The 26,713-nt window shown below is 35.8% G+C and overlaps 1 protein-coding gene across 1 annotated transcript in view; it reads left to right on the top strand.

Annotated features, from left to right (window-relative positions):
* The window catches only part of SYCP2 (synaptonemal complex protein 2), a 69,947-nt gene that overhangs the window by 238 nt on the left and 42,996 nt on the right, over positions 1 to 26,713 (top strand). Inside the window, exons 2-13 of the mRNA XM_010365170.2 lie at positions 11,551 to 11,612; positions 12,532 to 12,675; positions 13,492 to 13,620; positions 14,389 to 14,493; positions 14,804 to 14,828; positions 17,415 to 17,500; positions 18,451 to 18,536; positions 19,111 to 19,145; positions 20,019 to 20,161; positions 20,244 to 20,296; positions 21,826 to 21,871; positions 22,398 to 22,493. Coding sequence (XP_010363472.1) covers positions 11,589 to 11,612; positions 12,532 to 12,675; positions 13,492 to 13,620; positions 14,389 to 14,493; positions 14,804 to 14,828; positions 17,415 to 17,500; positions 18,451 to 18,536; positions 19,111 to 19,145; positions 20,019 to 20,161; positions 20,244 to 20,296; positions 21,826 to 21,871; positions 22,398 to 22,493 — 972 coding nt within the window. The 5' untranslated portion in view covers positions 11,551 to 11,588. The remainder of the gene's footprint in view (positions 1 to 11,550; positions 11,613 to 12,531; positions 12,676 to 13,491; positions 13,621 to 14,388; positions 14,494 to 14,803; positions 14,829 to 17,414; positions 17,501 to 18,450; positions 18,537 to 19,110; positions 19,146 to 20,018; positions 20,162 to 20,243; positions 20,297 to 21,825; positions 21,872 to 22,397; positions 22,494 to 26,713) is intronic.

The following is a 26,713-nucleotide window of genomic DNA, read 5'->3' on the forward strand; positions in this document are numbered from 1 at the left end:
TGCGGCCACTGGGCGGAGGGGAGGCGCCGGGGCGTGGGCCGTGCAGAGTTCGCGGCGAGGGTGGCTCGGGTGGGCGCCGGCCCTGGGCGGGATCCCTTTGGTGCAGGATCCTGTTGGTGCAGGCGCGAGGCTCCCTATCAGCACCTGCCTCGCCAGCCTCGGCCTCGGGGATGGGACCTGGGCGCTGGGAGCCGCCCCGCGCGTTGGCGACTCTGTCACGGTGGCTGAGGCGCGGGGCGGTTGGCAAGCGGGGAGCGGGCCTGGGGCTGCGCGTGTCGCCGGCGCGAGGCGGCTGAGGGAGAAGCGGTGGCGCCGGGAGCCCCCTGGGGGCCGCTCCTCGCCTCCCTCCGGGGCACCAGCGTTGGGTGGGGGGGGGGGGGGTTGGCGCTGCGGCCTGGGGCGCGTCTAGGGTGTGTGTGCTGTGTTGGTTCGGGGGTGACCCTTGGAAAAAGGGGTCACCGGGCGGGCGATGGGAGCAGGGACTTAGGCTTCGGCCTCCCTGTTGCCATTGCCAGTTCCACTTGGGGAAAAAGGGAGTGCGCGCACAGCGCCTGCCCGCCCCGCGCCGGCGGTCCCTGCTCCTCTGCTCTCTCCCGCCCCGCGCCGGCGGTCCCTGCTCCTCTGCGCCTCTCTCCCGCCCCGCGCCGGCGGTCCCTGCTCCTCTGCTCTCTCCCGCCCCGCGCCGGCGGTCCCTGCTCCTCTGCGCCTCTCTCCCGCCCCGCGCCGGCGGTCCCTGCTCCTCTGCTCTCTCCCGCCCCGCGCCGGCGGTCCCTGCTCCTCTGCGCCTCTCTCCCGCCCCGCGCCGGCGGTCCCTGCTCCTCTGCTCTCTCCCGCCCCGCGCCGGCGGTCCCTGCTCCTCTGCGCCTCTCTCCCGCCCCGCGCCGGCGGTCAGTCCCTTCTCTCTCTCTCCCTCCCGCCGCCTCCACCTGCGGCCTCTCCTCGCGGCTGTGAGGCCGCCAGTCCCTCCGCGCAGCTGGGCCTGGCGCGCCCGGAGCGGCTCGGTGCGTGACACGTGGCTCCGCGTGCGGCCTCTCCTGGACTAGGCCCCAGGCTGGCCCAGCATCTGCCAGCGCGGTGACGTCTCCTTTTTTCTTGTTTTTGTTTGCTTGAGACGGCGTCTCGCGCTGTCACCCAGGCTGGAGTGCAGTGGCGCGATCTCGGGTCAGTGCAACCTCAGCCTCCCGGGTTCGCGCCATTCTCCTGCTTCAGCCTCCGGAGTAACTGGGACCACTGGGCGCGCCACCACGCCCGGCTGATTTTGTGTGTTTAGTAGAGACGGGGTTTCTCCATGTTGGCCCAGCTGGTCTCGAACTCCTGACCGCAGGTCATCCACCTGCCTCGGCCTCACAAAGTGCTGGGATTACAGGTGTGAGCCACCTCCCCCGGCCTACATTTTTATTTTAGTCATGATGGGAGGTGGAGGACCCCTTCCCTCCCCTTCATTCGCCTTTAATGTCTTTTTGGACACCTTAGCTCTGTTGGTTACCATGGCAGAGGGGACTTTGAATAATCCACTCCTGCTTGCGTTCATTCAGCAATTTTTCCTTTGGGGGAAAATCTTTACCTCCCCCATCTGCCAAATTGTTTTGTTTGTTATTGTTTTTAACCGTAACCACTTTATCTGCCTGCAGATGCACAGTTATCCTCTTACTAGTTTTTTGTGTTGCTCGCTAACCAATCCCCCAGTTCGGTAAACGGGGGCTCAAAACCTGCTTACTTGACACATAAGTCCTCGCTTCTCTTGAAACATTATTATCCTGTTCTCGGTTTCCGAAGTCGTTCTGTTACATAGTAGTAGTTCCTAAAGATCTTTTAGATTGTTTCCTCTTGAGGCTGGAAAAATAAGTGTATAACTTTTGTTTCTTTTTAGAGTTAGCTTTCTCTTTCATTTGCAAATGTTAACTTGTTTGATATTGTAGATGGTGCTGTCATTTGACACTATTGTGGCCTGTATACATTCAACTTTGAGGCGTGTGTATGTGTGTGTAACTGGATTATTCAGTTTGCTTTCCTTGGTTTGTTTTTCCCCGACTGACTTCATGAAAAAGTAGATTAGAAACTAAAACCATCTTGTTAGCTTTATGTGCCTCTTTGTACTTTTTTCTGTGCTGTAATTAATGTCTCAGGGCACTTTGTAAAATACACTGCTTCAAATTGCTTTAGCTGTGAAAACAGATAAAGCATAAGCTAATGGGCAAGCCTGCCTCAACAGTTGCTGGCCCTAGGGAAAGAGTATAAATGGAGACAACACATTTTAAGTATTTAAAGTTTTAAATCAAGTTTTCAAATTGTAAAATAAAATAGTCTCAAATTTCACAAACACACTTTCACTGCATCAAAATAGAAAAATAGATGTATGGCTATTATTATTATTGAGACAGGGTCTTGCTCTGTCGCCGAGGTGGGAATGCAGTAGCGTGAACATGGCTCACTGAAACCTGGACCTCCCACTTCAGCTTCCTATTAGCTAGACCACAGCTGCGAGCCACCAGGCCAGGCTTTTATTTTTGTAGAAATAGGATCTCACCATGTTGCCCATGCTGGTTTGGAGCTCCTGGACTCAAGCAATCATCTTGCCTGGGCCTCCCACAGTGCTAGCCACCAACATTACAGTCATAAGCCACCAGCCAAGGCTATTATTTTTATGACTGAATCCTGAAAAGTATCAAAGATAACTGAATGCATTTATTACGGATATCTGATGATGGACTGGTAGTCTCTGAATAAGTGATAAAATACTTACATAATTCATAAGTTACTATATATAGTTACATTTTTATTTTAAAAATCATAATGAAGATTTTTACTTACTTGCTGTTGACAGCCATGATCTAAGGGTTAAAACTATAATTACTCAGAATGTGTTATACTCAAAATGTACCAAATTTGGGTTTATATCACAAAATAGATATAAAAAGTATTTTTCTTTAAAAAAAATTCTTAAATATTAAAATTCTCATAGAATTGTAATTAATGAATAGTTTCCTTAAAATTTTAACACTGGAATTGCTTATTTTTGAATAATTATGATATTAAATATTTTATAACAGTACATTTATTCACTATTTTAGTGTTTGCTTACTGTCTACTGTAAAGAATCCATATCATGTTCACATAGTTTATGTCTAGATCTACATATATGTTAATATGGATTGCTTGCTACTACAAAATGTTCCTCAGCCACCGTGTGCTACTGTTGCAAATACTGTGCACTAATTTGCTAGTATTTCTAGAGTCACAAATTGGAATAAAAAGAGAAGAAGATGGGCATTTGGCACTGTTAAGAAGTACCTTATGCAAGAATCAGCTGTATTCTTGCTTTGCAGGGGAAAGATTTGACAATATCTCTTTTACCTAAGCACTTGCTTACATGCTATCTTTGTTCTGAAGCAGAGACTAAAATATTAGCATTAGCATAATCTGTAAACTTTCTTTGTATTCAATTGTGGCTTCACACTGTCCGACTTAAGTATTGTTTTTTTATTATGGAAAATTCGAATGCATAAAGTAAGCAGAATAGTGTAATTAATTGCAGTCCCCTTCTTTCATAGGCATAAGCAAAGGAAGTGTTTCTCAGGGGCCTGAAGGATAGAGTTATGAGAATGAATAATGTGTTCATGGTTATAGACTTTCTGGGGGTACGGCTGAGTCCTGGATTTTGAGCTCATAGAGATGCCTGTGTGCTCCATAATAAGAGAGAGAGTGAGAAAGAGATTGCACTATGTAGAGCGCATAGCAAGGGCCCCTTTTGCTTTGTCCTAATGGTAGTGGTGATTGAAAGGGTATGTATGAGTGTATGTTGAACCTTAGGAAACAATTAAGTTAATTTAATCCATTGTATTCTCAGTCCAGACACCATGCTTTACTACACTCCTCTAAATAAAAAATTAAACAATTAAAATTCTTTTTTTTTTTTTTGTCTTTTGGTCCACTTTATTCCCTATCCCTAGGGTTGTTTTCTTTACTTGTGCAAATCATCCAATGTTCATATGCCCAGTATTTGTATCCTTCTTTAATAAAGTACCCTCTGGTCTTACACAGACACACACATATCAATAACAGTCGTATAAGCCTTTATTAAGTATATTTTAGGTTTTACATAAATAATTTCTATTATCTCATTCTGCATTTTTTTTGTGTGTGTTATATTGTGTTTGAGATGCACCGTATTCTGAGATACAGATCTTCATTATATTCAGCTACTGAATTCAGTTGCATCACTCACCACATTTCATGTTTATTTACCTCCTCCCCCATCACACTGACACAGGCAATTTGTTTCTTGATATTGGAAGAAATGCTTCAGTAAATATTTTTATATTCCCTTTGTACTTTTGAGTTTCTCTAAAGTGTAAAATTGAAGTAGAACTACTGTGTCATATGGTATTCCAGTTTACATTTTTACCCAATGCTATCAAACTCTTCTTCAAAGTGCAGTTATTTACTTCCCACCAGGAGTATATACATGATTTCCAATTTCTTTTATTCCCACTGTGACTTGGTAGTATCAGTCTCTTTAGTTTTTGCCAATCTGGTGGATGGTGGAGAGGGGACTGGTTGTTTTACTTAGCATTGGAGGTAACATTTTCATTTCTTTATTAGCCAGTTGAGTTTTATTTTCTGAATGACCTCTTCTTATTTTCCATTTTTGCTGTTGGGTTATTGCTTTTTTCTCCTTGATTTGTTAAGTTCTTCATAATAATTCTTTTTATATTAATCCTTAGTCTCTTATTCCATTGCAAATGTCTTCCTAGTATGCTGCCTTTCTTTTATAGTGAGGCACAAAAAGTTAAAATCTATTACTTTTTATGTTTTGTGCATTTTGTTTTAAATTCTTTCGTGTTGGAACATCTTAGTGATAGCCTCATCTATTTTCTGCTAATAGTTTTTAAACATTTACTTTTTACATTTAGGTAGTTAATTTATCTAGACCTTATTTTTTATGGCAAAGTAGATTTCTAATGTTATTTTTTCCACATGCCAGTTCACTTTTTCCAGACCATTTATTGACCAGTTTACCTTTCCCTGATTTGCAAAACCATCTGACTCAAATATGAACTTCCAACATATGCTTGACTATGCATTTCAATTCTGTTTTGTTTTATTGATCATTTGTTTTCCATTATTAATACTTCACTGTTTATAGTTATTTCTTGTGATTTTGTAATATGTTTTAATATCAAATAAGGTGATCTTTCTTTGCTATTTTAAAAGTTATTTTAGTGTTAGAGCAGCATTATTCCTCCATACACATTTTAAAAGAATTGGCCAAATCTGTCAAATTATTATTTTGTGTTTTTTACTGGAATTGCTTTGAAGTTTAAAAATTCAGATATTTATTTTAGTGAAGCATTGATGGTTTTATAATGTTAAGTCCTTCCATTAATGAATAGGAACAACTCCATGTATTCATATCTCTTGTTAAGGTCTTTGGTATATTATCTTCATAAAGATCATGTTTCCTTTTTTGTTAGATTTATTCATTTTAGTTTTCTATATTAAAAAATTCAATTGTCTGATTATTGCTAATATAAAAAGGAATACTATAGATATTTATGCTGAGCCTTGCTGGAATCTCTCAAAGGTCCTCTGACAAACAGCATTCCTCTTTCTTCCTGGGTTCTGACTAAGTAGGAAAAAAAAGGAACCTTCATTAGTCCTATATTGGCTAGGTTCATGGGTGTGAGTTTAGGTTGTTGGTCTAGTGAATTTGCTAATACTGAGCTCCAGAATTAAGCAAACTTATTGCCCGAGGCACTGCAAGGTGGTCGAGTTAGACCTTTCCAGCCCTGCATTTTTTACCTTCCACCCTGGAAGAGAAAGCTTACTGTATTGACTCCATAGAAAAAGGACGAGCAAAATGTTGACTTTCTCACAGGGGTAGAGCTTCCAGAAGGAACAAAACTGAAACAACATGAAACTCCTCTTTCAGTTTTCATGTGAAAAAAAGGGTGCAGTTGAGCTGAACCTGGCTCATTTTCTTTCCCAAAGTTACCAAATACTTCCAACCCCTCTGTGGTGATGTAAGTTAAAGGAATAGAGAGAGGCCAATAGTATGCTCAGCCTTTCTTACAGAAGCTGGGAGTAGGGAAAAGGTATTCTTCCTCTCTAACATTTCCTAGCTTTTTGTTCACTTAATTATTAACCTGTTTTTTGGAGGAGATTTATCTGGATGGTTCTTTTCCTTTCTTCACGAGGCCATTACCTTCTTTTGGGTATTCTCTTTGGATTGTGGAAGAACTTTAGATGTTGACCGTGGAAGATTCTGCTTTGGGGTTAGAACAGAAGATTAAAATTAAATTTTAATTTTAATTAATCATAAATGAAAGGCAGAAATGTCATTGTTTATTATACTTCCCATTCCAAATTATCTCTAGATATATGGTAGAGCCTTTGATGTACTGTACTGAATAAAGGTATTTGGCAATACATAAAGATGTTTCAGCAGTAAAATGCCAACAAATTTGAATATAAAGATCTTCTGTTTTGAACATCTCAGGGAACATTAAGGTTGAAAGATTAAAACCCTTTACAAGTTCAAGACCGAGGACTGAAAGATTTAAATGTCCAGAATCATTTTTTTTTTTGTGCTTCTGAATTTAAAAGTCTAAAGGCCAAAATTTTTAAGTTAAAGTCCCAAATACGCATTCTCAACAAATCTTATTATGTTCAGATGCAGTCAGATTCTTGGGTGGAGTTGGAGTTCTTTCATCAGCTGTAGCTTGAGCTGTCTTCCATGGAAAGGAAGTACCAGTTATATGTTCTCAGAAACTATATTAGTTCAATGCCAAAGTTCTGGTATACATTATCTTTTAAAGCATTCAAAAATTAGTAGTACATTATGCTTAGCACATTACTGGACCTGTTTCAACACAGAAAAATTGCCAATGCTTGGTCCCTGTTGCAGTAATTTCAGAAAATAAAAAATTTCTATTACCTAGTACTTAGCACTGCCAAAGATTGATTGAGCAGTCTCAGTGGTACGGGGGCAGGGGAAGAGAGTAGCCTGAGATGATGGTCTTCTTTTCTTAAAACTTTCCAGTAGACCAATCTCTGTTGGTTATCCAGAATCTGACTTGCTTCACTTTAATTGGAATGGAGAAAATATTTCAGCAAGAGGCTAATTTTGGCACTACATTTGAGGAATGTTTCTATGATTATGTCACCCTGTGATGGCATTTGCTGCCTTATGTGCAGAGGTAACCTGGTCTGCCCTGGTTACTAGCTCGTATTTGACATGTTTTTCTTCCCCATCCAGTACATTCAAAACCTCAACTTTTATTTCTTCTTTGAATCCCATGTTTTTGGCATTCCAGTACTGAATTAAGTTTGGGCTTTATGTAGTGACTGTTATGGGTTGAATTGTGTTCCCCTAAAAAGATACGTGAGATTCTAATTCCCAGTATCTCAGAATGGAATCTTTTCTGGAAATAGGGTCTTTTGCATTTAACAGAGTTAAGTTATTAACTTGTTAAGTTATTTAAGTTATTAGGGTGGGCCCTAATCCGATATATATTTATAAAAAAGGGAAATTTGGATACCGCTATGCATAGAAGACAAGGTGAAAATTAAAAGGAAGAATACCATGTGATAAAGGAGGCAGAGACTGGATTTATGCTGCCACAAGTCAAGGAATGTCGGCAGCTACCAGAAGCTTAAGGAGACAGGAAAGATGCTTCCTCTAGCACTTTCAGAGGCAGTATGATCCAACTGACCCCTTTATTTCATACATCTTGTCTCCACACTGAGATAATTTCTGCTGTTCTAAGCCATCCAGTTTGTGGCACTTCGTTAAGGCAACCCTGGAAATTAATACAGTGACATGGAGTCCACACATAGCTGTGAGCAAACCTTTTTCTTATTGTTACAGAAGCAGGTGGCAAAATTCCATCCCTTTTGGAATTTCTCAGATTTATGAAACCTGTCTTACAGCAGAAGGTTCCTCTTCAATCCATATTTGTTTTGGCTGCAGACTCTATCCCAACAGATTCCTGAATGGAAGCTGCTTTTGTTGCTTCTGAAGTTTGTTTCCTTAATACTAGGAGGTGGGATTAGGAAGAATTCTGAGCCTATAGACAAACATAAATTCAGAGCTATTATTTCCACAGTTCTCTGTGAGGTTTTGACAGACTAGTGAAGTTTTAAAGCAGGCATATTGTGTGCTTCACATAATCTAAATGAACACTCATGAACTTCTGGTTTTCTTAAAAAATGAACTCTAACAGATTGATAATCAATTATAGTACCTACATGCATTTGGGAGAGGTAGTAGTCCCAGTAATCCTCTGTTGGATGGAGAAATCTTACCTGTATTTAAAACATTTAGGAATCAATGATGTTAATTATAACCTTGTTACCAGGGCAATACATTAACCAGTGAGGCAACTAGTCAGAGTTATAGACTCTTTTGAAGGTGGAAGGTCAGAGGCTATGACATTAAATAGGCTGTGGTGCCAAAATAGGATCCTTTTGTTCAGTTCATATTTCCAAGAGTATGTTTACATTAACTGATAACCAAATAACTTAGTAACCGTTGTGAATATTCACACAAGTGAATAAAGTATGAGAGAGAAATATTTTCATCTCTGTGGCCTGCCTTGTTCTCTAAATGATGTTTTCCAACAGAGTTCTTTCTTTTGTTAAATCCCATGCTCATGGATTGAGAAAATCAATAGGTTATTTTATTTTAAGTTCTGGCCTACATGTGCAAGATGTGCAGCTGTGTTACACAGGAAAATGTTTGTCATGGTGGTTTGCTGCACCTGTCAACCTGTAAATGTTGATGCATGCCTTAACTGTTTTTCCTGATGCTCTCCCTCCTGCCGCCCCACCAGGCCCCAGTATGTGTTGTTCCCCTTCCTGTATCCATGTGTTCTCATTGAACAATAGTTTCTAATTTTAAGGTTGTCCAACTTAGCAGTTGTCTTTTATGGTTAGAGTTTTTTTATAATCTTGCTTATTGCTTATTTCTTATTACATGGTCATGAAGATGTTCTAATATGTTCTAGAAACTTAATTGTTTTCGATTTTCGTTCCACCTGGAAATGGTGTTTGCGTATGGTATGAGATGGTTGGTATGAAGTAGTGAGGTTTTGTTGTATTTCTTATGAACATCCGGTTGAACAGTATAGATTAATTGTAAAGATTATCTTACCCTTTCCTTACTGCTTTGTGTTCTACCATTATTGTAAATCAGGTCATGTGTATAGGTCTGTTTCTGGATTCTCTTTTCAGTTCCATCTGTGTTGGACTTTTATGTTAAATCCAACAGTAATAGAGTTTTATTAGCTTTCTTTTGGTTAATGTTTGTGTGGTAGATATCTTCTTTTTATTTCCAACTTTTTTATAGCCCTTTATTTAAGGTATATCTCTTAAAAGTATAATTTTGGGCAGCATATAGTTTTAAAAATGATTAACCTACCCGACAGTTCAACTTTTTTCTTTTTAATTTTTGTGGGTACATAGTAGGTGTCAATACAGTATGTGAGATGTTTTGATACAGGCATGCAATGTTAAATGAGCACATTATGGAGAATGGGGTATCCATCCCTCAAGCATTGATCCTTTGAGAGCAATCTGACTTTTAATTGGAGTTGTAGGGGAGGCAAAACTTTACCTCTTCCCTTTTAGAGTTAAATTGACAGATCAACTGGAGAAAAGCACACAAATTTCTTTAATACAAGTTTTACATGACACAGGATCCCTCATAAGAAAATGAAGACCCAAAGAAGTAGTTAGGGTCAGTCAGTTATATACTGAATTGGACAAAGAATAGTTAAGTTGTGAAATAAGATAAGGCAAAGAAGATTTAGGCTAGGGTAGTTAATTGGGTGGAGAAATGACTAGGAAGATAAGGGTTGGTTTAACAAAGTTTGGTTGTACAGATTTTCTTGATTTTTAACTTTCCCCCCTTGATTATAAGATTACTTCCCTTTTGGTATAGGGAGGACATCTTTCACATGGGAATTTCATTTCCTGCTTTTAGGAAACAATTAAGGTCAGAATGACTATTTAAAATAGTCAATATGTCAGATCAGCATATTGGGAGGGTGACATATTCTTACCTCTTTAGAGTATTTAATATATTTTACTTTCAATGTAATTATTGATATGTAACTTTTAATCTATCACCTTACTTTGTGTTTTCTGTTTTTCCTTCTTGTTCTGGGTCTCTTTCTGTCTCTCTTTCTGGATTGATTAAAATGAAAACATTACAGCCTCCCTCCCCCACTTAGCTTAGTAGTTATGTATTCTTTCACTGCTCATTTAGTGGTTACCTTGGAAATGATGACGTGCATTCTTTTTGTTTATTTTAGAGACAGAGTCTCCCTCTCTTGCCCAGGCTAGAGTACAGTGTTGTGGCCATAGCTCACTGTAACCTCCAACTTCTAGGCTCAAGCAATTTCTCACCCCAGCCTCCAGAGTAGCTGGGATTACAGGCGCACACCACCATACCCAGCTAATTAAAAAAAATTTTTTTGTAGACATGGAGTCTTGTAACATACAATATTTTTAAAAAACATTTCCATAATTATTAAAATGAGATGGTAAAAACATCATCGGACTTTATTATTTATAAATGAATAATACTATCAGGCACATGGTTCCTCTCAGAATGACCTTTAGTACTTTGCTCCAAAAAAGGCAGGCAAATAATTACGCATATTCTACAAAACAAAATAGGGATACAGAGCTTTGAGGATGACTACAGCAATGATTTGCATTTTCTTGACCAAAATAATGTTAATTCCTTAGGTGTTCATGGCAGGGAGAATAAATGACCTCTATCTTCGATCCTTGTCAGAAACACACCAGATAGGATTGTTTGAAGTGATTTAATCTATTTTTGGTCCTGTTTTCATAAGCATGGAATCTCTCTTTAGAACCTGGTAGATACTTTGTTAGCCATATTGCAATATATTAATTTGTGGCAGTTATTTATATTTGCACCCCATGGTCTTTAAGGATCCAGATAACTTTGGGAAAGTGAGGTCCTCATTAATTTCAGCATTCAACCAGAAATTGGGGGTTCTTTCTTTCCTGAACACTCTCGTGGATATATGAAATCTGTTTGGGTTATCTTTTTCTCACTCTTTTCCTTCATATTTTGATCCTGTTCGTTGTTAGCATATCTGTATATCCCTTCTTGAATATTAATAGTCCAAATTTCATGTACACATTAATTCAAGAGGTTTTTTTTTTTTTTCCTTGTTCTCAAAGGTGGAACAAGTATAGCAGGGAATCACTGGAATGGGAGATCCAGGTTATTCTTTTACTAGCTTTCTGACCTTTTGGCAAGATATTTGACATTAATTTAAGTAATCTATAAAAAGGAAGAGCTTGAGTAAATGATCTTCAGGCTTTTCTCTGGAAAATTCTTTGATCATATTCAAATATGTAATTTTATAAACAGGTAAATGTTTAGTGAGGAAGTTAAACAATATTGCCTTTGGTATAAATAACATGCTTATCTATGTGTGTAAGATATTTAAACTGTTAAACACATGAAACAGATTGTGAGATACAGAAAATATATATTTTCTTTTATAGGTGTTTATTTTGTCTTGCTTTTTTTTAATGAAGTCAAAATGCCAATAAGACCAGATCTCCAGGTATGTAGTCCTAGACCAAAAGTATTTGAATTCTGAAAATCACTTTTTGTTTACTTATAGGTATTCAGTGCTATGTTTTTAGCAATGACAAAGCTTACATGTTTTTATGAAATGGTCAAGAATAAAGTGTCCTTTCATGTATTCAATAGATGTTTGCAAAAGCTATGTTAAGAATATTTATAAAGTATTAAAGATGCTGATTCCTTATACCTTTTACATTGAAAAGAATTATGCATTGATTCATGCATAATTTATGCTTGGATATTTTTGTATTAAGTTTTAGAGATTAAGATACTGTATATTTAGGTAAAGTGTAAGTGTTAATCATCTATTCAACATGCATGTAGTTCACAGCCAAACCTGTTTAGTGATCAGGTTGTAGTGTGAACATTTGTTATTAATGAAGTTGTACTTTAATAGCAAGGATGGCAGATTTTATTAAGGTTATAAATATTATATAATGGTAATGCTTAAGTTATGTTAGTCGGCATAATTTCTAAAAGGTGCTTTTGCCTGTCTTTATGCATTTTTTTCTTTACTGTTTAAGCCCTGTTAAGAGATTCGTAGTCAGGTATACTAGGCTTTTATTCATTGTATTAAGTATTAGTTACTTTAAAGTTTTTTTGATTTTTTTCATCAAGTTTCTGTTGAGTTTGACATAAAGATGAATTTGGTAATAAAAGATATGAATTGGAAATACTAGTAAAATATTTTTTAATCAGTCTTATTGTCAAAGAAATGTAATTTCTAATTCAGTTGTTCCAAATTTAATAGTGGCCATATTTTTTAAAAATAAGTGAATTAATAATTTGAGTTCATTTGAGAGTTTTCATGTGGAAACAGTTCTCAAATTACTAGATTGCATAGGTAATTAATTTTGGTTTTGATACAATATGTGCCATTAAATATATTTCTCTAGCAGTTGGAAAAATGCATCGATGATGCTTTAAGAAAAAATGATTTCAAACCTTTGAAAACACTTTTGCAAATTGATATTTGTGAAGATGTGAAGATTAAATGCAGCAAACAGTTTTTCCACAAGGTGGACAACCTTATATGCAGGGTAAATATTCATTTTTGGTCAATGGTTGTTACAATTATTAGAACTCTAGTTTTAGAAGGAAGTACTCCATTAGAAAAAAATGAATAGAAAGGCTTGGGCAAGCTCAGTTATGATTATATAAATAAATGCTTATTTCACCATTTGCTTATTTTTGTTTGTTTGTTTGAGGAATTTCAACACATTGGAATGTCATTTCCCAAATAAAAAATACAAAAATATGTGTTCGCATGCGCTTTACTATCAACTGTGGCTGAAATTGGGTAAAAAATACTTCAGCTCTTTGAAGTTTAAACAAGATGATAGATTTTTTTTAAAAACCTATCAGTGTATACTTGATGTTACATAGACAATGCCTACTTCTGTCAAAACTAAAACATAAAAAAACACCCCAAACTTTAAATTTAATTGATCATATTTAAGGCATTTTCTTACATGATAAAAGGTGATTATTGATAATCCCCCCCAGTATCTGAGATTCCTTATGAATCCAAGAAATTGAATAAAAGTTTCTTGTTTCTGTTAAATACATGGAGCTTTTTAGAATGGAAAGTAGCTAGTTCATTGTATCATAGTATAAAGTTTCTTGGATTTATACAGATTTCCATTTTTGTCCTGAGTTTGTCATTCCCTGACTGTATGACTTTGGGCAGGACACATTCTTAAACCACATTTTCATCTGTTGCAATATAGAGATGATTAAAATGACCATCTTTCAGGATTTGTGAAGATTAAAATATGTGTGCAATGCTCCTTGTACAATGTCTGCTTCATACTGTTTTGTGTTTACAGAAATTTTAATTATAGCTTTTATTTCAGGAACTTAATAAAGAGGATATCCACAATGTTTCAGCCATTTTGGTTTCTGTTGGAAGATGTGGCAAAAATATCAGTGTATTGGGGCAAGCTGGACTTCTAACGATGATAAAACAAGGACTAATACAAAAGATAAGTATAGAATATGTAACATATTCATGTGAATGAAATATTATAAAAGATACGCTTTCTAATAAGAAATTATCCCAATTGTTGAAAAAAAATTTAGGAACTTTATGTACAATTTTGGGAACAAAACATTTCTATAACTTGTGATATATGTTACAAATATAAAGATCACAAGGAAACTGTACAAAGACAGACTCCTTGATAATCATGTGAGTTTAAGCTCAAGTCCTTTACTTGCTTTATTAACTCTCCAACTCTTCTTATTCTCTAACTTCATTTTTGTTTTTATATTGTTTATCTGTCTCCCATGCTAGAATGTAGGATATTTATTTTTGTCTGTTTTGTTCATTGCTACATTATTGGCACCTAGAATAGTATCTGAGATGTATGTACTCAAATATCTGAATTGATTAAGGTAAAATAATATGAAAACTTTTCATATAGTAACAATATCAAAAATGGTCTAAATTGTGATGATAATTTACTTCTTTCTATTATAATAAATGTACCCTAACTAGGAATTTGAAGGGGAAATAAGGATCTTCTACATGGAATCAAGATTAACTTCATCTATTCCCATTTTAAACAATGGGAAAAGATAGTTTAAAAACAAAAAAAAGATCTTTAAAAACATGAATTTATTTTGATACAGTACTAAAATTTTAGTTTTAGTGTGTCTTTATTCCTAGGCTTACTGTTTATACAAAGACAAGTACATTCTTAAAATTATTAAAATGAAACTCAAAGTAATAAGTTCATTCCTCTTTTTACATGGTTGCCTGGTTTGAAAAATCCAAGGAGATTATTCAGAGTCAAGGAAATTCAAAAGATGAAGCTGTTCTAAATATGATAGAAGACTTAATTGATCTTCTGCTGGTAAAAATCACATTGATTACACTGATGTTTATAAAGCATGTGTTTATTTAAAAAACAATTTATGATCTCTGTGCCCTGAGCCTAAAAGTCACTAACAGATTGGTTGGTGCCTTGGTTGGATTGGTCTGTTCAGATTGTATAAAGCATTTATTCTGGTAAATATAATTAAATGGTTAGTTAATAAAAAATAAATATGCTATGAGTTAAAATGTAATCTGTCATTTCAGTACCATTTGTAATGGTTTATAATATTGTAATGGTTTGTAATATATAGTAACTTGTAAATTAAATATTATTCACTTTTTTTCAGGTCATACATGATGTCAGTGATGAAGGTATAATAAACACTTATTTTCTATTGGAACAATAAATTACCGTTAGAGCTTTAGTATAATTTTACAATTCCCACAGTATTGTCCTAGTATTAAGAACCCATTATCTGATTCAAGGATCAACAAACTTTTCCTGTAAAGGGCCAGATAGAAATATTTTAGACTTTGTAGTCCAAGAGAAAAACAATTAAGAATATTATGTAGGTACTTGTATAACAAGAAAGAAAAACAAATTTCTACAAATAATTTATTGATGCCATTGAAAATATAATAGTTGTACAATTTTTTGTAATATAGGTCTACTAATAAGGAAACTTGCATTCTTTTTGTGAGAGAATAACATTTCAATTAGGGTTCAGAGTTAGTGTTTTGTTTGCAAAATTGATTGTAAATGTTCATTTGTTAATCCCTATCTGTAATGAGGTTTTATGTATGTCACATTAGAAAATGGCTTTTCATGCAGACAATGCCAAATACTGGTATCACTGCATGAGCATGCTTTTAATTGAGCGTGTTCATCACTTGAAAGGCATTAATAGAATTGTTAGGTTCTTAACATTTGCATTTTAGAATGTCATTGCATTGCAGATTAATCACTTCCAATTGAAGGTTATGTGGAAGCTTCCCAATTGCACAATTAAATGAATTTTGAAATGTGGAAATTTCCTTAGTACTTACAACAAAGCCCAGAAACACTGCTAGACCTGTAGTTGGAGTTTGGAAAAAATATATCCCCTGCAAATTTGTGTGGTAATGGAGATGTTGCTTCCTGTTTTAACTTTTGACAGTCTGTGAAGTGTATAAAGCAGCATAGCATTACTTGCCTTTCAGATCACCTTAGTTATCAGAATGACTTCATTGCAGTGTTAAGTACATGATACAAGCATTATTTTGTCTTGTAATTTTGTGCCCAATTCATTTAGAAACATTGTCAACTCTGCAGCCAGTGTTAATTACCAAAGCCATTCAGTATTCAACAATAAGGGTTGAGGATAGTTCTTGTTCAGAAAAATTTCAGTCTTGGTGCTGGATATCAAAAAGTCACAATAAAACCCCACTGCCATTGGACTGCTATGTGGTAGGGAAAGTTGAATACTCAACTTCTGCTTCTGACAAAAATTCAAATAACTGACCATGGCTAAATTGACAAGAGTGAGTGATGTTCACCTTTGACAGTACTGTTTCAGTAAAACATGATAGATTCAAATAGTTTTCACAGAGCACTTGCTGGTGAGTAATACAGTCATGCAAAAACAGGCAGTGAGTTACATTTAGTTTGTGGGCCATAGTTTGCCAACCTTTGATCCAATGGAACAATTTTTCAATAGTAAATTGAGAATACAGAATATGTTACTACTTATTCTTTGACTTGTGTCCTGCTTGTGCTAAGCAATCAGATCCAAGTTATTTTAGCTCTGTGTTGATTGAAGAAGACTTACCTAGGATTGGTCAGTGAGGGTGGTGAATTATTTATAGATAAAGTACTTGCTGCCTTCAGAGCCAAAAAGTTTTAAACAGATTGCCATTGATTTAAATAATAATTAATCCTGCCTCTTCATTGATTAATTTTGCTACATAACAATGTTCTTTAAATTTTTAAGTTTTTAGGGAAAAAACAGTCCTGAACACCAGCAATTAATTATAAAGTGATCCACCTGATTTTTAAAGTAAATAATTGTATCTTTTCATCTGAGTACTTTTTTTCTTTTTATGTAGTCACTTTGGAAAATTGTACATTTGTCGTTACAGTATTTCCATTGTTTAAAGTTATTTTTAGAATTTGCATTATGAAACAGCGTGTACACATTCCTCTGAATATACTTAGTATTGATAAAGCCTCATCTTTCAAAAATGCGTTTACCTAAAAGTGGCTCACATCATTTAGAACTTCATTGGGGTTAAGATGTGTTGGTCTTAATGGGTATAAAAATTTTTGATGTTTAACTAAAAATTAATGAGGTCGGTTTTGGTAAAAGCCTCAGATTTGAACTTTTCAATTTTGAACTATGTTTACTTAATCTAAAAAGAAAATACCTCCTATGTGCCTGCAGTTAGAAACTAGATCTAGAGTTGTCCCTTGACAGTATTAAAATCGGTCACATTTGTTGAATGGTGTTTTTTGCAAGGCCAAATAGAATTAGGACTTAATTTCATTCTTTCTCATCCCAAGCCCTATTGGGCCTTCTTCTGGACTGCAGTAGTATATCCTTTCCGCTAACTCTTTATTTATTTTTATTTTTTGAGACAAGGTCTCACTCTGTCACCCAGGCTGGAGTACAGTGGCACAGTCATGGCTCACTGCAGCCTTGACCTCCTGTGCTCAGGTGATTCTCCCACCTCAGCTTCCTGTATAGCTGGGATTACAGGTACCTGGCTAATTTTTGTACAGACAAGGATTTTGTCATGTTGCCTAGGCTGGTCTCGAACTCCTGGGCTCAAGCAGTCTACCCACCTGGGCCTTCCAAAGTGCTAGGATTATACGCCTGAGTTACCATGCCTGGCCCCTTTCTGCTAACTCTTATAAGAAAAGACTGACAGTTGAGAGGATTTGAAATGAACATTTATCAATAATTTAACACTTTTATTCAGGTAAAAAACAAGTAGTGGAAAGTTTCGTACCTCGCATTTGTTCCCTGGTTATTGACTCAAGAGTGAATATTTGTATTCAGCAAGAGGTAAAGTCATTTATTTGTTTGTGTTTTAAAAACTAAAAATGAGAAAGTGAAGAAAATCAATAGCAATTAAATTGAAAATTTATTTCATCTAGGACTAAATTACTTACCTTGGAGTATATTTCTATCATCTCAACAATCTATTGCCTGACATATTTCCTAAATAGCTATTGAAAATTTATAACCATATGGGTTTTATGTATGCATATAGCTCAAATGGAAATAAATTATACCATCCAGATTTTTCGGGTGCTTAAGTAGTTAAATGCTAAAAATAATCTGTATTAGTATATTTATGTGTGTACATGTACTATAATCATAAGAACAAAATTAATAAAGTAACATTTTTGGCTTCCTCAGATCTTATAATGGAGTTAAAATAAATATAACTTTTATTGCAAAAAGTACAAGTGCTTTAAGTACAGGAGTCATGTTATATTCTATTTTTGATATTCTAGTTTGTGTTGTTTTTATATTCATTATTTTATACTTTATTATTTTTATTTTTTTGAGAGAGTCTTGCTCTATCTGCCCAGGCTGGAGTGCAGTGGCGCAATCTCAGCTCACTGCAACCTCTGCCTCCCAGGTTCAAGTGCTTCTCCTGCCTCCCTCCTGAGTAACTGGGATTACAGGTGCGCATTACCATGCCCAGCTAATTTTTGTATTTTTGGTAGAGACAGGGTTTCACTATGTTGGCCAGGCTGATCTCGAACTCCTGACATCAAGTGATCCACCCACCTTGGCCATCCAAAGCGCTGGTATTATAGGCGTGAGCCACCATGCCTGGCCTGTTTTATACTTTATATATTCTTTCCTCCATCCTACTCCATTCCCGTAATAAAACTCAGTGATTAAGAAAAAATTAGGCTTCTAAGTTTATGTGCTTAGAGTATTTCTCTAAATAGTGTTTCACTGAATATAAAGTTAATGCATTATCTTTTTTTCTTTTCTAGATAATTAAAAAAATGAATGCTATGCTTGACAAAATGCCTCAAGATGCCCGGAAAATACTCTCTAACCAAGAAATGTTAATTCTCATGTAATAATTTGTACTATATTGTTTTTATTCTTTTTTTTTTTTTTTTTTTTCTGAGATGGAGTCTCGCTCTGTGGCCTAGGCTGGAGTGCAGTGGCGCGATCTCGGCTCACTGCAAGCTCCGCCTTCCAGGTTCATGCCATTCTCCTGCCTCAGCCTCCCGAGTAGCTGGGACTACAGGTGGCCGCCACCATGCCCGGCTAATTTTTTGTATTTTTAGTAGAGACAGGGTTTCACCGTGGTCTCGATCTCCTGACCTCTTGATCCGCCCACCTCGGCCTCCTAAAATGCTGGGATTACAGGCGTGAGCCACTGCGCCCAGCTGTTTTTATTCTTAAAATCAATAATTTAAGAATGTTTTATAAGACAGTAAGACAACCATGAGTTTGCATTAATAATGAAACTGATAAACTGTTGCAGCTTTTTAATATAATTTAGTATATGTATATAATTTCTGCAAAAGTCGATGATATTAGCCAATTGTAAATTTTAGTGAAGTTTCTTTTCCTCCTAAACATGTGGAATTCCTATTTAATTGATACTGGTCCATTTTATAATCTGTTATTTTAATTCACAGGAGTAGTATGGGAGAAAGGATTTTAGATGCTGGAGGTAAGTATGTCTTTTCAAAATCTAAAATTATTCCATATTTATGAATAGCAGATAGTATTTTTTAATTAAAATATTAGCATAGCAATGTGAGACTGAGGGAATTATAAATGTTAGGTACAATTAAGCAATTTTTAATAAATATAAAATTTATCTTTGGGACAAAAATAATTTATGACAGTAGGCATTAGATACATACAATTTGTGCCTAATGGTAGACTTATGAATAATATAATAGCTTAAGATAATAGCTTAAATTAATAGCTTAATAGCTTGATTAAAACTTAAATTAATAGCTTAACGTAATAGCGTAATATAATATCTTAATTTTTCAATAGACCTGAACTACTTGTGCTAAGAAATTCCTCAGACAGTATTTTATGAAATTAGGATGTCTAATATTCTTGGTATTGATGTATTTGTTTTTAAACAATGTGTTTATTAAAATAACTTAAAATTTATTTTCTAAGCTTTTTGTGAATGAATTTTAATATGGTGATTTACATGTAGAATAAATCATGGTTTAAAGTACTGTGGGATAACTGTAAACATGTTACACGAGAGGAAAACAGATTTTGTAACTAACAGATAACTGTATGGGTTACTTCGCATTTTATGGCAGTGTCTTTGAATATTTAGAAGTCTCAAATTTTTAAAACATTTTACGTATTTCTTCTGTTAGCACACTTGTTATTTGGGCTGTGTTAATTCTTCAAATCGTGAGATTTCTAATCCATATGAAGAAAATATTAATAGGTTAATAAATTACACTAATATATTCTTATTTCTCTTGTTTTAATATCTTATAAAACATCTGGTCTTTTATGAACTTAATTTTCATAATTGTAAATCAAACATTAACTATTTTTTTAATAGATTATGACTTACAGGTAGGCATTGTAGAAGCTTTATGTAGAATGACCACAGAAAAACAAAGGCAAGAACTGGCACATCAGTGGTTTTCAATGGATTTTATTGCTAAGGCATTTAAAAGAATTAAGAACTCTGAATTTGAAACAGTAAGTTGTATAACAATAACAGAAATTTGTGAATTTTTAAAAATTATTATAATTTTTTAAAAGTATTTCTCTTTTAAATTAGGATTGCAGGATATTTCTCAACCTTGTAAATGGCATGCTTGGAGACAAAAGAAGGTAAACTTAATGCAAGATACAACCATTTACTGATAAAGAACTAGAGCTCAAGAGTGAGCACCCAATGTTGCATCTTTATACATTTAACTTTATTTGCTCTTGTATGTTGGAGTGTAAAATGTTCTTAGATAATTTAAAACAATGATATGATTTTAGCAAATTACTACACCAGTAACCTGAAATAATTCTGCACTGGCCTTGTTTTATTTTGTACTTTTTAGAGGGAAAAGTTCATTTCTGTTTAATTCATATTAATTAATAACTTTGGATATATTTCTGAGTTGCATATCCATTATTATTTAATGTTTGAGGGATAATAAAAATCTAGATATATTTATTACTTGAATCGTCTCCTTCATCCACATACTAGAATGTAAATATATAGGAAACAAATCATCTTTCTTTATAATTAACATACAGTAAGTAGGATCTTTCTGAGGGGCATGAAAGGATATGTAATGTAAATTTTCATCATTTTTTTATAACGACCGAAAAACAGAATTTGCAATGCCTGGCACCTTATATATGTTCAACACAATTATTGGATGAATGAGTTCACATTTACTGTACTTACTAAAGAAATTAAAGGTATTGTCAGGGTTGTGCAAGAAGTCATATTACCTGGATTTGAATCTATAAGTTCCTCTCTTCCTGTTCTAATATTGGGCAAATTATTTAACCTTACATACCTCAGTTTCCTTAGCTGTTATATAATATTAATAACTACCTCATATGTTTGTGGTATAGATTAAATGAGATAATATGCTAAATATTTAAAATAGTATCTAAGAAAGCATTCTGTGAATTGAACCATTTTTAACATAATTATTCTTTTCTGATTTAAGTTCTGTGAAAACATATATTAATAAGCTAAATTAGGAAACTGCTTATATTTGATAGTACACTGTATTAGTCTGTTTTCATACTGCTGATTAAAGACATACCAGAGACTGAGAAATTTACAAAAGAAAAAGATGTAATTGAACTTACAGTTCCACGTGACTGGGGAAGCCTCACAATCATGGTGGAAGGCAAGGAGGAGCAAGTCCCATCTTACATGGATGGCAGCAGGCAAAGAGAGAATGAGGAAGATGCAAAAAAGCAGAAACCCCTGATAAAACCATCAGATCTCATGAGACTTATTCACTACCACCAGAACAGTATGGGAGAAACTGCTCCCATGATTCAGTTATCTCCCACCTGGTCCCTCACGTGGGAATTATGATCGTACCATTCAAGATGAGATTTGGGTGGGGACACAGAGCCAACCCATATCACACACACAAACATTTGGTGCAATCATTTTAGTCAAAATGGTAGATTGAATAGTATCCTCAAAGTATTATGGTTTTCTCTACATAAATGTCCACTAAACATGTATTTTGGAAAGTATTAGAGAAATATTATTTTATTTCAATTATTATGACCACTGCCTGATTTCCTTTTGATTCTAGGCATGATTTCTATTGCTGGACAAGATATGCTGTGAAAGCTTATTTATTTTTTTCTTAAACTACTTTTTATTTCAGGGTCTTTACATTTCCTTGTTTATCAGCATTTCTTGATAAATATGAGGTAAAATTTTAACTTAACACATTATTTTAGTTACTGTATGAATTTTGATAGTCAAGTGAATTATGAGTTAAAAATGAATAAGAACATTAAAAATAGTTGTAATTAGATCATGAATATAGCTGATCTAGTATTCTGTATCTGACAGTGATACCAGGAGAAATTTTATGGAACAGCGTATTCATTGCCAAGAATAACTGAAAAATAAAGGCTGTAGTCCAAATTTTCTCCTGTTTCCTTAAGACCATTATTGATTTATCATGTATGAATTTATTCAAACTAGTACTTTCAACCTTCATTAGCACTTGGAATATTCATGATTTCTTGGAGCTAGTTGATTTTTTATAAAATATTAAAGTAACATTTTATTTGATTGTTTTTAAATTTATCTAAATATTATACTTGTCTATTCTTTCTCTTCTCTCCCCTTCTAGCTTTGTTTTCTTGCTTTAGCCATGAATATAACATCGTAATTTTCTGTTATTTTTAAATCATTGTATATGCCAGTTTTGTATGTTTATTTTATTAGCTGCAAATACCATCAGATGAAAAACTTGAGGAATTTTGGATTGATTTTAATCTTGGGAGTCAGACTCTCTCATTCTACATTGCTGGAGATAATGATGTAAGTTTTATTTCCTTGGTATTATTCTTTATGTATATGTATATAGAAGATTTTTACTCACTATAAGAATGTGGATTTATTTTTATGTTCTAGCCAGTCTACACAGATTTTAACATTAGCTCTAGTAATTTGATTAGCATAGCGACCTACCAAGCTAATTATAAATGAAAATTACTTCTGATGTTTTATTGTATGAGAAAAAATAATGCTAAATTTTAATACTAATTTTTTTAACATAAGCTTTTCAAAAATAAATGTTAATTCATGACATACAATTTTATATTCACATAAACAAAGTGAACTGACTTTAGAAAAGGGAATAGTTACTCAAATACAGAGGCACGCTATTGAAAATATTAACAGAGAGTGACAAGTGGTTCTAACTTAATCATTCATAAAATCTTCTCTTTGGAAATAGGACTTGATTGGGAGTTAATTTTAGTTTTTTTCTTCCTATGCTTTATCATAGCTGTGCTCAGATCTTCCCAATAGGTGTCATGTTTTCTGCTGACCTGAATATTTTTTACCTAAGGAAAATCCTTGAGCCATTATTTCATAATAGCTACCACCTCATATTTGATACATTTGCATACATTTAGCTTAAATTGTGTAGTCTGTTTGCCAAAATCTGAGTAAGAGTTGATCAGCATTTACTAATCTGGTTGTGGCTGGTGATACTATAATAAGGCTTTCGTCTTTTCAGTCTGTTTCTTATAGAATCCTGCTATTTGTTCCAGGTAAACATTTTATAGATGAACATTAACCAAATGCCTTTTAGGATTTCCACATGCCTTTATTGCTTTTCATTTTAAAGTACCTTGTTAGAATGCTTAAAATGGAGTTCCAGTGACTAGCACTGCTTCTCAGGGGGCACTGACAGTTTCCATTAGTGTATTTCTCCTGCAGGTTTGTAGGAGTGTTTTAAGCTGATTGTTTTTCGAGGAGCTACTTAGGCAGGTGCAAAAGTAATTGCGGTTCTTGCCATTAGTTTCAATGGCAGAAACTGCAATTACTTTTGCACCAGCCTAGTAGAATTTCATTTTGGGAGAAAAGTATTGTTATTAGATGGCAGTAACTACTATAAAGGAAATAAATAGGGCAATGTTCCTTCATTCAGCTTGATCTAATTGGATTATTATTGAGATAAGAAAATAAGCAATTAAATACCATGAAACCCCACCTCTACTAAAAATACAAAAAATTAGCTGGGTGCTGTGGCAGGCGCCTGTAGTCCCAGCTACTCGGGAGGATGAGGCAGGAGAATGGCGGGAACCCGGGAGGCGGAGCTTGCAGTGAGCCCAGATTGGGCCACTGCATTCCAGCCTGGGCGACAATGTGAGACTCAAAAAAAAAAAAGAAAAAAGAAAATAAGCAATTACACTGTAGCAGTATACATGATAGGGAAAGTATAAAATGCATATGTAAGTATTTAATGCCTACTGTGTTCCAGACACTGATCAAGATGCTGGGGGACTCTTCTTTCCAAAACTATAGTTAGAATCCTCTCTCTCCTGAATTTCCATAGTTGTAATATGTTGTTCCTTTATTCTCTCTTGCTCTCCATAAAAGCCATTCTCCACAGTGGCTCCTTGACTCCTTCTTCTGTCTCTCTGACATGGCATACAAGGCTTTTTGTGGCCTGGTCTCTGGCTGTTTCTCTGATATTTCATGTATTTTCTATGATGACTGTGTTCCAGTCACATTTATTTTTCTATTTCTCTTAACACAGATTATGCTCATCTTAGGTCTTTCTACTTCTTAGTTCTTCTGCATAGACCACTGCCTCCAGGTCCTTGCATCTTAGTCCTTCCTGATTAGATTTAAGCACAAATGTTGCCTTCTCATAGAGTGTTCTCAGGTTATTCAATATAAAGTAGCCTCACAGCCACATTATTCCACATTGTCTTATTTCCTTTATAGTAGTTATTATTTAAAATCATTTTATTTGTCGTTTGTTGTCTCCTTTCCTGCATAGAGTGTAAGATTAATAAGATCAGGGACTTTTTTTTTTGTTTATAGCTATTCAGTGGCTTATGTTTGTTGCAAGAATGAGTAAACAGAACATTGAAAGAATTGAAAGATATATAGAGAGCCATAGGGGATTGGAAAAATATAGGAAGTGTGGAGCCAAAGGAGAATTTTAAGTAAGAGGTAACATCAGTTCAATGAATATCTATTGAGAACTATGTGTCACGTATGTACTAGGCACTGGAGAACACATTTGTATAAAAGATGCCCCCTGGTAGGGGAAATGGATAAAAATAGACTGGGGAGAATGGATTACAAAGGAACAAGACTAGAGGCAGTTAGGAGGCTTTTGCAATAATCCAGGTGAGAGATAATTGTGGGATGGTTTTGAGATACAACAATGGGCATGGATGGAAATTGATAGAATCCAGAAAGACTTGAGAGGAGATAGAACTGAGCAAACTTGATTTGTTTGTAATTTTTTTAAAAAGAAGAAGGATGGCCGGGCGTGGTGGCTCAAGCCTGTAATCCCAGCACTTTGGGAGGCCGAGACGGGCGGATCACGAGGTCAGGAGATCAAGACCATCCCGTCTCTACTAAAACATACAAAAATCTAGCCGGGCGAGGTGGCGGGCGCCTGTAGTCCTAGCTACTCGGGAGGCTGAGGCAGGAGAATGGCATAAACCCGGGAGGCGGAGCTTGCGGTGAGCTGAGATCTGGCCACTGCACTCCAGCCTGGGAGACAGAGCAAGACTCCGTCTCACAAAAAAAAAAAAAAAAGAAGAAGAAGAAGGATTACTAAAATTTGGGTAGCTAGATGGAAATTGAGTCATAAGTAAAGATATAGAAGCTATCTGTATATAAATGACAGAACCATGGTTTTTAATGAGTGCCTACATGAAAGAACTATGAAAAACAAATTTCTGCAGGATAAGTAAGAGATTTTAGCTAGAAGGATACTTGAAGAATCGGCCAAAAGGGAACAAATTAAAAGGGTATAGTGTTATGGACGACAAAGGAAAGGAGGTTTTATGAAAGGAAATGATCGACACAGTGAAATATTCCTGAGAGGTGAGGTTAAATACAAACTTGTAACCCATGAAAGAGCAATTTCACTTACGTGATGAAGAGTTTAGGCATTCCTAGAAAGTTAAAATATTTGCTAAGGAAGTAAAGACATCAGGTTAAGGAAAGAGATAGCATGAGATGTGGACTCAAAGTAGGGGTTTTTGTTGGGTATTTTAATGATAAGAGCTTTCATAAATTGATGGTGAAGGGCAGATGGGAGAGGTTGAAGGAAAAGAGGTCAAGAGGAGGAAGGAGTATAATGGAGGGAGAGTAGGAGGTGAAAATGGAACAAAATTACTATAACATATTGATAACTGTTGAAGCTGGGTGAGGGCATATTTTGGGTTTATAATACTGTGATTTCTGATTTAAAATAATCTGTTTGAAAATTGCCATTATGTGTGTTTTTTTAAAAGTGAACTAAGTGCCTTGATATTTAAGGAAGAATCAGTTTTAAGTTGGTAGATGATAGCAATTATTGGGAATAGAGTATGCCAGCTGAGATATTCCTCAAAAGAGCAAGTTTTTTACACACAGAGAAATATGAGGCTGCTCAAAGCTTTGGGGAAAAATTAGAATACCACCCCTTTCCTCCTGATCCTGAGGTTTTGAGGTAATGGATAAAGGTAGAGAAGAGAAGGGAATTAGTGAAAATAATAAGGATTTAGAGGAATTTCTCGGGAATGAGTTGTCCTTAAATAACAAAAGTATTTAATTTTTTTGGTTTTTTTGTTTGTGTTTGTTTTTGTTTTTGAGACCGAGTCTTGCTCTGTTGCCCAGGCTGGAGTGCAGTGGCACCATCTCGGCTCACTGCAAGTTCCGCCTCCTGGGTTCATGCCATTCTCCTGCCTCAGCCTCCTGAGTAGCTGCAACTACAGGCGCCCGCCACCACGCCCAGCTAATTTTTTTTTTTTTTGTATTTTTAGTAGAGACGGGGTTTCACTGTGTTAGCCAGGATGGTCTCGATCTCCTGACCTCGTGATCCACCTGCCTCGGCCCCCCAAAGTGCTGGGATTACAGGCGTGAGCCACCGCGCCCAGCCAGGAATGGTATTTAATTTTTACTATAACTTTGTGAATTCAGTATCATTCAGTTATACAAATTTTCAATGAAAATACTTGGAGCAAACATTTTAGGTTATTATCATGCACATTCATGTTTAAATCAAAGGACAATCTGTTAAT

Source organism: Rhinopithecus roxellana, chromosome 13 (genome assembly GCF_007565055.1).
Source record: "Rhinopithecus roxellana isolate Shanxi Qingling chromosome 13, ASM756505v1, whole genome shotgun sequence".
Classification (NCBI taxonomy): domain Eukaryota; kingdom Metazoa; phylum Chordata; class Mammalia; order Primates; family Cercopithecidae; genus Rhinopithecus; species Rhinopithecus roxellana.